At 28.0% G+C, this 12,865-nt stretch overlaps 2 protein-coding genes across 2 annotated transcripts in view; one reads left to right on the plus strand and one right to left on the minus strand.

Moving 5' to 3' along the window:
- LOC122857592 (protein Wnt-11b-2-like) overlaps positions 1-12,865 on the minus strand; it is a 114,058-nt gene that overhangs the window by 81,674 nt on the left and 19,519 nt on the right. The gene's annotated exons all lie outside the window — the stretch shown is intronic.
- On the plus strand, positions 3,856-9,344 carry LOC122857597. Its single transcript, XM_044159853.1, has 4 exons — positions 3,856-4,267; positions 4,411-4,587; positions 5,084-5,285; positions 9,285-9,344. Exons 1-4 carry the CDS (start codon positions 3,901-3,903, stop codon positions 9,289-9,291), a joined length of 753 nt encoding a protein of 250 aa, XP_044015788.1. The 5' UTR covers positions 3,856-3,900; the 3' UTR covers positions 9,292-9,344.

Below are 12,865 nucleotides of genomic sequence, written 5' to 3' on the forward strand. Positions count from 1 at the left end.
AAACGCCAGAATAAACGCCAGAATATACGCCAGAGTATACGCGAGCGCGGCCTCGAATTTTTTTTGCTACCCTCCGTAAAGAAGTTTCACTTCAAAAAATTATTTTAAGTGTTTTTATAATAGATAATAATATTCTCTACCACATCCATTGGACGATCACTATTTTTTTTTCAAATAAATAAAAAGTTATATTAATATTTCAAGCGTAGGCTCTAGCGTTCGAGTCAGCCCAGGTGTAATTTTTTTTTTATTTTATTTTTAATTTTTTTTTTTATATCATTACATTTATTATTTTATTATTTAATTTTTAACCAAAATTTCAAGTATGACTCATTTGTATGCAGCTGGGAAATATAGGAAAATAATTAAGACATAGGTTATTGACATTTATTTTTATTTGAACATGTGTTTTCTTTTAATATTCATTTCCGTTCGACATACTTTTCTTACAATATTTAACCAGTTTCGTCAACACTACAATTTTTATTTGAAGACATTTTATTTTAAAAATATTTTTTTATTCGTCTAGCATGTACAAGTGCACACTCATGATATGGTAAATTATTATGAATTATACATTTAGATTTAGATGTTTCTGTTGCTACAAATATAGTCCATTCATTCATATTTTCAGCGTTTATAATATCTCGACCAAGAAGATTCTGTAAATACATTACAGACTCGTCTCCACATGTAATAATTAATTTACTTTGTTTTGCAATTGAACGTAAAATATCAAGTACTCTTCCTATGTGCTATTTTTCCAGAGCCCTGATCAAATACAACAGACCTCGTTTTGTATGAATAACTAAAAAATATTTTAATGTCTTCACACTCAATTGGAGAATATTTTTTTTTCAAGTCGTCTGTTTTTTCACTAGCTGAGTACCAAGATAATATAAATTCTAGTTTATCCAAAAAATTTTTCCACTTATATACTGCAAACGAAATTCCTTTTCTTAAAGTATTGTCACAGATTTGAATATTAATTCGATAATCTTCTCCAAATCCAACACGTAGGTTTTTCGTTTTAGACTTATTAAGCGCAACTGAATGTGACAGAAGAAGATTACTAGTTGACTCCATGGTTAACTTTTAATTTTAGCTATCATTACATCGACTTTTATACAATTAGATATTGAATAGTGGGGAAATTAATAAGTAGAGGGATAAGATATTGAGGTGGGGACGGGCTTCACATCTATATGACACTTTTCTTTTTTAAAGAAAGATAAAATTTTTTTTATAATAATTACAATTGGTGGAAATGAAATTATGGAGGTTAATATTGTAGCCATAATAATTTCACCAAGAATAATTTTAAATATAATATTTTTTGAAAGATTTTTTTCATTTATTTTTTCTTTTTGATCTAATATCTCTTTTCTTATTTCTTTAAGAGATATATCATAAATCAATACGGCTGGGTTTGCTGATGAATAGTTTGTTTCTCCTATAGTAAAATCAACAATTTCAGGCAATAGTTTTGTAACATTTAATGTCGCTGTAGTTTTAAATTCATATATGGTATCAATATTTACTACCTGTTGACCGAAAATTGTTCCGTAATTTATGCGTGCGTGGCAACCTGCTTGGATCCGTAGTATACCAACACCACGAATAACAATAGTTTTTTTTTTCTTGTCTCCGCACAGTATATGTATTTCTTGTTCTCCTGGTAAACTATATAACCATCCTCTTTCATTACTTAATTTTTTCCAGTACGGCGTAAAATGACGAGAAATTTTAATGTCACAATTAAGTAAAGGCGATTCATTAATTTTTGTAATTAGAGAAATTTCACAACCAGCTTGATGTGAGCTCTCATACATCGGATATGATAATGATTCACATATATGTATATTTACACTTGCTTGACAATAAGGTAAATCAATTTTATTTTTTACAAGTGTATATTGCGATTGATCTGATGACAAAATCAAATAATTAGCTCTTGGTTTTATCCACGCTGATCCTATTGTATTATTCCCTAATTGCTGAGCAATAGGATACGATCTTAATTTATGTATATGATAAATTTTTTCTTCAGTCAATGGAATTCTCATTAAAACAAATAATCTACCATTGTCATAACCTATATCAATTTGTGATATTTTACTCAGATGACCAGCTACTGCATCTCTTATATTCATAGGTAAATTAAATTCACCACTATGTTTTGCAAAAAACTCAAGTGAGCCTTCCAATTTTTCTGCTGATAATATTTCAGGATGAAGTATATTTAGCTTTGATAAATTAATGGAATCAATTACAATTTTAAAAAAATGATTATATCCATCTACAACATTGCCAAAGTCATCTAAATAGAGAATTGTTTGATAATACAGCTCCCAATATACTTGTTTTTCTTTTTCAATATGATAACCAAACCATTTATTAAAATTTTCTAATCTTATGTAAAACCACCCAAGTGTTGAATAACCTATAGTTGAATATTCTATTAAAATTTTTTTAAATCGTTCTACTTCAGCTGGTAATATATGCGTTAGATTCTCAAGATCTGATACAAAATTTTTTTTTTCTCTCAACATGTTATCAATTTTATTATTGTATAATGCAGATTCTTCATCACTCAAAGATGTGAAAAAAGACTTGCCTATAAAAGTATTTCTATCATTAAATACATCACGCTTTTGTCTTATATCTTTCTCTATTTCAGGTTGCGTAGAAATTGCTTTCAATTGACGTACATATTCTTCTGTAACATTTAGTTTTAATTGTACCGTATGTTGCCTTTGTATTACTGCGTCACACAGGGAGTGCGTATAATGCATCACATGTGTACATTTGTCTTTTAATATTTTTACAGCCTTGATTACGTCATCATTTAAATATGGTTGTTGTTTTATATACCAATCTAATTCAATGAATGTAATTAGCTTCCAGTTATTTATTGAAAATTTAAAATCGTATAAATAATCGTAAAATAATCCTGCACCTGTTTGTATTTGTTTGACTGTATAGTCATTTTTACTTGCAGCCGAAACACTTAACACGGAAAAAATTATAAATAGATACATTGTACCTTTTTAATAAACTAACATGAAATACTATTTATCAGCTCTATTTATACTTATTTTATCGTAATTACCGCCACCTGTACTTGAAATATTTATTACAATTATTATTTGAGTGACATACGTGCATGAAATAGCGCATATTTACATAATACAATGACACACCTGAGCGTCACAGCTGGATAGAAAGAGAGCAACGAAAAAAGCAGGTATAGGAAAAAATGCAAATGAAAATAGAAACTTCTCTATTCTTTATACAAAAATATATTTTTTCTTTTGACTACAATATTTTTTGTTCGAAAAATAATTATTTACTGTCTTGGTATTTTTCAACTATATTTATTTTTAATGGAACTGTTTACTGCTGGCGCCGTATTTTTTTTTTAAATTCAGGGTGAATACAGGGGTCTAAAGATCTATTATGCGAGAAAAAAATGTCCTTTTGATTATTTAAAATGTATAAATTAAAATGCTAGAATATAAAATTAGTTTGAGTTTATTTTTTCCAAAGAAAATTTTTTTTGTAAATAGAAAACTTTTTTGTTTATTGTCTGGCAGCACTATTATTCAATTTAAAATTGTACACCTAGTCTTTAGAAAGAATATAGATCTATTAAATATTTAACAACGATCTTTATTAGCTTTTTTGGAAGATATCAAAAATTTAAATTTCAAGTTACAATAGATTATGCAAAATAGCAACTGGTAAATTATTTAAAAAAAAAAAAGAGAAAAAATTATTTAAAAAAGATAAAAAATTATTTAAAAAAAGAGAAAACTAAAACGTAAGTGGGGAGTGCTTTTCCGACATCTTTAATCCTAATTTTCGAGTCAGTTGCACATCGTCTTCAACACTTTCAACATGAACAACTTATGTGAAAAATTTTTAACCAAATCTTTTAAAATCGTATCACCGGGAGTCGTACAAGTTACGCGCAACTATACATTTAAACGTCCAAAGATAATTCAAAAAATACGTGGTCACTTAAAATTAAAAAGTAGTATGAAGGAAATATATTATATCATGAAATATATAACTTCGATTGATAATTTAGCAGAATCAGTTGAAGATTTTGAGGGTGATTTAAAAATATTCAAAGACGATCTCGATGAAGATCACATAAATGAAATACTTTCAAAAGATAATGCAGTAAAAAAAATTTTATATGGTTTTTTAAAAAGATGTACCAATGCTATCAATAATCGGAGCTTTATTAAAAAAATGTTACGTAAGTATTTAAATAATATATTAATACAGTGAAATAAAAAAGTAAAAATAATACAGTGAAAATAAATACAGTGGAATAAAATAATAGAGTGGATTTAAAAAAAGTGAAAATAGAATAAAACAGTGAATTTATATATTTTACAGGTGAGCGACAATTACGTATTCAGCAAAAAAAAGCAAAGATCATAAGAAGAAAAATGATTAGAAGGATGGTTGTTCAGGAGCGTTGGCGTATCCAACGTCTCAAAAACCTTGAGGAATGGAAAAAAGAAAAAGAACGTGAACGATCAGATTCTACGTCATCGAGTGATAATTGGATATGTAAGTGTTTTAGAAAATTATTATTTTTTAATTTTGCTTTTTGTTCTTAAAATGATTTCTATTTTAATTTTACTTTTTGTTTTTCAAATTTTTTTTTGTTTTAGAAAATTATTATTTTTTAATTTTGCTTTTTGTTTTTCAAATTTTTTTTTTTTGTTTTAGAAAATTATTATTTTTTAATTTTGCTTTTTGTTTTTAAAATGATTTCTTTTTTAATTTTACTTTTTGTTTTTTAAATTATTTTTTTTTTTAATTTTACTTTTTGTTTTAAAATTTTTCAACTTTTTTTTTTTTCTGAAAAAAAAATTTTTTTTTTTTTTAATTTTACTTTTTTTCTTTGAAAATTTTTCTTTTTTTGTTTTTAAAAGTTATTTACATTTTTGTTTTTTTAATTTTTATCTAAATTTTTTTTCTTTAAATCAATATTTTTGCATTTTATTTTTTACCGTTTTTCTGATGACCTATTTCTCAAACATTCATTCATTCATTGTTAAAGCGAACCCGAAGAAATGTCATTCATCCGAGGGAACGGGAGTTTCTTCACGGGAGGGATTCATCGGTGTACCAGAAAGCAGTGACTCTGACGTCACGGATTTTGAGGAGCCCCAATGCATCGAGGTTGGACAGTGTTACGTTTGTGGGAAAGACATAAACGTAAACAAACAAGGCTGTGACGCTTGTCGGAACGAAAAAATATGGTATGTTATTTTTTTTTTATTCAATTAAATTTTTTTTTGTCAGTTCAATAGATTTTTAATATAACAAGTGCATGCAATGTAAATATAAGCTAGGTGGGAGTACATATATATTCGGGAAATTTATCATTTTTATTTAGTAAATTTTTAATATTAATCATGGATAGTTCAAGTGAAGACGAATGTCAAGACGGTGGAAGTGAAGATTGTATAGAATTACTCGATGAAACGCGTGAAGAAATACCTAAATTTTCACTCACAAGTACGACGTATACATTCAAAATAAAAGATGTTCCTCATAATCGCGGGCTTGTTGAGTTTATTGAGAGTGCTTTTCGACAAGTATATGAACGTGTTATGTCTTTGTCTAGCAATAACACTGACCGAATTATTTTTAATTTCCGATCAGAAAATATGACTAGTGATTCATTTACAAATTTAACACCAATTAATGAGTTTACTTTTGATCGTTTATGGACAATAATAAGTAGTATATGTCAAAGTGCTGGCGGTATAGATGCGACGGCTGCATTTAATATAAAAGTTATAATTTTAAAACGAATTGTTGGTGGATGTGGAATGCCTAAAAGTGAAAGATCGAGACGTGGTACACTAATAACTAATAATAAAGATAATTTATGTTTACCAAGAACAATCGTAGTAAAATTATCTGAATTAGAGACAATAAACTTGACGTGGCTAGATTAAAAGCAGTTCGTGACGCTCGATATGAATTACAAAAAACATTGACTCTTGAATTTATAAATAAATCTGGTGTTGTTATTCCACCTGAGGGATGTGGGTTAGAGCAAGTGAGACAATTTCAGATGTATTTAGCAACATGCCCAATCAAGCGTGTTTTAAAAATATATAAATATGTTTCTAATAATATCAATGGACATGAATTAATATTTGATGGTACAGATTTAGTTGAGGGTTTTCTTCGTGAAGAACAAAATTATATACCAATTGCATATTATGAAAATAGTCATCATTATGAACCAATAAATAATATAATAACTTTTATGCATGGTACAAAAAAATATTGTTTAATTTGTGATAAAAGATATTCATCACCTGAAACGCATTTGTCATGTCCTGGTCGTTGTGACCGATGTTTAAATAATTTGTGTGAGATAAATGTAGATTTAATCGAGTGTCGTGATTGTGATCGGGCTTTTTATGGACAACAATGTTTAGACAAACATAGGACAGCTCAATCTTATAATTCAAAGCATTCAGTGTGTGAGGCAATAAAAAAGTGTAAAAAATGTTTTAGAAAAGTTTACTTAAATACGCGTCATTTATGTGGATATTATTATTGTTCTGCGTGTGAAGAACTTCAACCACCATCACATTTATGTTATTTTAAAAGTAAAATGAATTTTAAAAAGAAAAAAGACCTTTGTGCTTATGTTTTTTATGATTTTGAGACAATGCAATCTAAAACAGTTTATAATCATAATAAAATTTATAAAATTCATGAGGTTAATTATGTAGTAGTTCATCTTGTGTGCGATAAATGTATGAATGATACAAGTGATTTAGATGAGCCTAATATACCGATCGAGAATAAATGTGATTCATGTACTACTCGCGAATTTATCGCTGAAGGGAAAGACACTGTAAAAAAATTTGTTGATTTTTTATTTGGAATAAAAAATAAATATAGTGAAATTATTGTATTAGCTCATAATCAAAAAAATTATGATGGTCAGTGGGTTTTAAAAGAATTAATTAATCGTAAATTAGAAGGAAAAATTAGTACTATAATTACTGGTACAAGTATTAATGTTTTGTCAATTGAAAATATTAAATGTATAGATTCACTCAATTTTTTTCAAGCACCTTTGAGTGCTTTACCTCGTATGTTTGGTCTTGATGAAAAAATTTCAAAAGGTTATTTTCCACATTTTTTTAATAATGAATTAAATCAAAATTATATCTGCGAAGTACCACCACCAGAAATGTATGGTGTGCGTGCGAAAAATAAAAAAGAAACTGACAAATTTGATAAGTGGTATAAAGAAAGAGTAGACTCTGGAGAATTATTTGATTTTAGAAAGGAACTGAAACTTTATTGTACTCTAGATGTAATTGTTTTACGTATGGCATGTTTAAAATTTATAAATTTAACCTTAAAAGTTACTAATGTTAATCCATTCCGTGAAGCTTTGACTTGTGCTTCATTATGTATGCGTGTTTTTCAACGTAATTATCTTACTAAAGAAAAAATCGGAATCGTTCCCAGGTCTGGTTATAGATTAAGCGACAATCAGTCAAAAGAAGCTCTTCAGTGGCTGGAATGGTTAGCATATTCAACAGCAAGTAATATTCAACATGCTGGTAACTCTCATGAAGTCAAAATAGGTCCAAAAAAAATTAGAGTTGATGGTATAAATGAAAGACGAAAAAACATTTTTCAGTATCATGGTTGTTGGTGGCATGGATGTATTGAGTGTTTTATGTTTAATCGTGATCATGTACAAAAAGATGGTACAACTTTGAATGAACGTTATGAACGCACGCAAAATATTACAAAGTATTTAGAAGATCAAGGTTATGATGTTATTGAAAAATGGGGATGTGAATTTAAAAAATTGTTAAAAGATGTACCTCAAGTAAAAAAATTTGTTGATTCTATTGATGCTAATTATTACACAGCATTGAACCCACGTGATGCTTATTTTGGTGGTAGAACGGAGAATTTCGTCGAGTCATATACAGTACAACCCGGAGAAACTATACAGTATGTAGATTTCACAAGCCTGTATCCGAGTGTCCTTAAGCAATCTGCATTTCCATTAGCTCATCCTAAAGTATATGCTGGTCGCGATATCGAGAAAGAATTTCCAAATAATGATATATCAAAAATTGATGGATTAATAAAATGTCGTGTACTTGCACCGTCTGATTCACACATGCCTGTTTTGCCTGTACGTTCAAAAAATAAAAAACTTTATTTTCCACTCTGTCGTACATGTGTTGATACAATAGAGCCAGGTTTTTGTAATCATAATAATGATGAGAGAAGTTTAATCGGTACTTGGGTGTCGTCAGAACTAAAACTTGCTTTAACAAAAGGATATGTCATAGAAAAAATATATGAAGTTTGGCATTACGATAAAATGTCGATGAATAATAAAGAAACTAATGAAGTCGGTTTATTTACAGGATATATAAATACTTTTCTTAAAATAAAACAAGAAGCCAGTGGGTACCCATCTTGGGTCAAAACTGAATCTGATAAAGATCAATATATCGAGGAATATTTTCAAGCTGAAAATATTAAACTTGATAAAGAAAAAATAGATTTTAATCCAGGTCTCCGTACATTGAGTAAAAATATGCTCAATTCGTTATATGGTAAATTAGGACAAAGAAGTTCTTTATGGCGTAAAACAATTTGCAGTGATTTACAAGAATATTATGATATAGTAGATAACGAAAAAAATTTAATTCAATTTATCGAACCAATAAATCAAGAAACTGTCTTAATTTCGTGGAAATTAATTAATGAAGAAGAACCTTTAACAAAAACAACTAACGTTGTATTGGCGGCTTTTACGACAGCGTATGCTCGGGAAAAATTATATTCTTGTATTAATGAAAATAGTAAACAAATTTTATATGTAGATACTGACTCTATTATAAGAATATGTAAAAATGAAAATGATAAATTAATTACAGGGAGTAAATTGGGAGATTTAACTGATGAGCTAGAAGAGTATAGAGAAGGTTCATATATAAAATCTTTTATATCGGGTGGGCCAAAATTTTATTCTTTTATTGTACAAAAACCTGATGGTGGTCAAGTAGAAGTCTGTAAATTGAAAGGTGTACGGCTTGACTTGAAAGCACAAAAAATTATAAATTTTAATACTGTTGAATCATTAATTAAACGTGAAATAGATCCTTTTAAAATTGAATATAATTCTATCCGTAGAACAAGAGATCTACAAGTGTACTCTACTATTGATAAAAAAATGATTTCTGTTACAGGACCTAAGCGTAATCACTACGAGAATATTACATATCCTCTGGGGTATAAAAGACAACGTGTGTAATAAAAAAAAAAATTTTTTGAAAATGTAATTAAAAATTTTGTGTAATAAATAAAAAATATTTGTATTGTCAAAATTAAAAATTTTGTTTCATAAATAAAAAAATTTTTTAATAAAGATAAATAAAAATAAAAATTGAAAAAAAAAAAATTTGTCCGATGAATAAAAAAATATTTGTTTTGTCGAAAATAAAAAAATTGTTTTGTAATAAAAAATTATTTTACCAACCATTTTATTTTTCAGATTTCTATATAACTCGATTATTTATTTATTTTTTCTCAGTTGTTAAAATGTCTCTAGTGTGTCAATTCCCGTTTACTATGCTTCTTGCTGGAGCATCAGGCTGCGGTAAGACTACTTGGTTAAAAAAATTTTTAAATGAAAATATCACCGATGTAAAATTTGATAAAGTTTATTTTTTTTATGGGCAATGGCAAGACAGTTTTAAAGAATTTTCTACAGTTGAATTTGTTGAGGGTCTACCAAAATTAAAAGAGTTTAATGATAAAAAAAAAAAATTAGTTATTATCGATGATCTCATGAGAGAGTCCGGCTCTTCCAGTGTTATTATGGATCTTTTTACAAAGGGAAGTCATCATCTTGGATTATCAGTTATATTATTATCGCAAAATCTTTTCCATCGTGGCTTTCGTGATATAAGTTTAAATACACATTATATTGTTTTATTTAAAAATCCTCGAGATCGTCCGCAAGTATTTTTTTTAGCACGACAAATATACCCTGAGAATCCGCGTTTTCTTCAAGAGGCTTATTTTGAAGCGACCTCTGTACCTCATGGATATATTTTACTTGATTTGAAACAGAGTACCCCAGAAAATCTCCGTGTACGTACATGTGTTTTTCCAAGTGATACACATAATTTTGTTTACATTCCACGAAAAGATATAAATACAATAACGTCATCTAATAACATACCAGTTGTACGAATATAATGGCAGTCGGTACGTGTAATCCGTTTAATAAAAAACATAGTGTTCTACTACAAGCATTAGTATATGCTAATCCAAAACAACGTCAAGCAATTTTAAAGCATAGTGACAAAAATCTTATTCGCTGTATTGGTGAATGTTCATTAAATATTTTGAAAGGTACAATAAATATTAAAAAAACAGAAAAAAAAAAATTAAAAAAACATAAATCAATACTACGTTCTCTGGCCTCTCCAGGAAATATAAAAACAAAAAAAAAAATTTTAATTAATCAATCAGGTGGTGGCTCCTTGTTACCTTTATTACTTACTCCAATAATTACAGCTGTAATTACAAAATATTTTAAATAATGGAACATGCAAGAAAAATGGTTTTAATTCCTGAAGACTCGGTTAATAAATTAAATACAAACAATGACGTAGGTACTGTTCAAACACCTGGAGATGTGACGTCACGCCTTGATAATCAACTCCATAATATTTTAAATTCAAATAAAAATGACGGAGAAAAGTGGAATGAATATAAAGAAGTTTTGAGACGATTTTTATTTTACAATAATAATACTAACAATAATATTGACTACAGAAATTTAAGTAATGATAATGATACAAAATATCCGGAAGACTTGATTATAAAAGCAGTTCCTAAAATTTTTCAAAAAAAAGCACAAGGTTTAATAAATCATATAACCAGAGCAGATAACGGAAATCGATTAAAATGGAATGATAAAGGCTTGGTTAGTATAGACGGAAAAACTATTCATGGTTCTAGTATTATTGATTTAATTAATGATGCGTTACGTCATCGTAAAAATATTAAAGCAATCGGCCATGATCAGTTTGCACGATTTTTAAAAGATAATCATGCGCCTAGAGATTTTGTTAGTAATATTAGTTTCTGGGAACAAAGCGACAACGATGATGCTGAAGAAGAAGTAATTACACCAAATTTAAGACCACCACCAATTAATAAAAGAAGATTGAGCAGAAGAGAATTGTCTTTTTCTGATGAAGAAATATCTACTGTACGTAAAGTTAAAAAACCTCCACAAAAAACTGTAAAATCAGCTACATCAATTTTGCGACCATCAACAAGGTCATCACAATGGTTAAGCATAAAAAAATAAATTTACCAAACATTTATTACAACCCCAAAAATCCCCTATCATTCTCGGGTGCACAAAATATATTTAAAAAATACCCAAAGTCAAAAAAAGAAATTAAAGATTGGTTAGATTCGCAAAATACTTATACACTTCATAAACCAGTCCGGAGAAAATTTTCTCGTTTACATTACACTACAAAAAATGTAGATGATTTATGGGAAATGGATTTAGCTGACTTGACCTCATTACAAAGTTATAATGATGGTAATAAATTTTTATTAGTTGTCATAGATGTACTTAGTAAATATCTTTGGGTTGAACCTCTTATTAATAAATCAGGAAATACTGTATGTCAAGCACTTGAAAAAATTTTTTTAACTAGTGGACGTCGACCAGTAGTTTTACAATCAGACAAAGGTAAAGAATTTTTAAATAAAAATGTACAAAAATTATTGGACCAAGTCAAAATTCATTTTCGTGTAGCACGTAATCCGGATATCAAAGCAGCTATAGTTGAACGAGTAAATCGCACACTTAAAGAAAGAATTTATCGTTATTTCACGTATAAAAAAACTCATCGTTATATTGAAGTCTTACCTAAAATTGTACAAGCGTATAATAATGCAATACATTCATCAACAAAAATGACCCCAGCCGCTGTTACTATATACAATGCTCAAAAGGCACGTGAAAATATAGAAAAACAATATACAAATGCGACAAAAAAAAATAATAAATACCATGTTGGTGACTATGTTAGAATCAGTAATGAAAAGCAATCTTTCAGTAAAGGTTATGCTGGATCTTGGTCAAAAGAATTATTTATAATATCAAAAGTTTATATTCGACAATCTTTACCTATTTATGAAATTAAAGATTTAAAAGGTGAAGATATTTCAGGTTATTTTTATGAACAAGAAATAAGTAAAGTAAATCAAAATATAAATGAAGAATATTTTGATGTTGAAAAAATTCTTGACACACGGGGAAAAGGACAGAAAAAAGAATATCTTGTTAGATGGAAAAATTATTCTAGTGATTTTGATGAATGGGTACCAGCAAGTAATTTAAAAGATCATGTTCAATAAAGATTTTTATATTACACTTGTTAGTAATAAAAATAATCAATATTATCCGAGTAATACAACAGCTACATTTACAACACAATTACATCGTGCATTTAATCTTGAAGGAAGCTGGTCAGTTGGATTGAGTGAAATAGCGTTTCCAAATGCTTTTTTACATATAAATAAAAGGGAAGGAATAATTAATAATAACAAATACAGATGTCATATGGTCATTTAATGAAGATAAAAATTTTATACAACATTTTGAATTAGTATATAATACTCGGACACGTTTTGTTACTATAATAAAAAAATGTAGTGGAAAAGATTGCAAAAAACATAAAATAAAATTAACCAGAAAAATTGCAAATATTCTTGGATTTATATACCAAGCTGA

The sequence above is a fragment of the Aphidius gifuensis genome, linkage group LG5 (assembly GCF_014905175.1).
Source record: "Aphidius gifuensis isolate YNYX2018 linkage group LG5, ASM1490517v1, whole genome shotgun sequence".
NCBI lineage: Eukaryota > Metazoa > Arthropoda > Insecta > Hymenoptera > Braconidae > Aphidius > Aphidius gifuensis.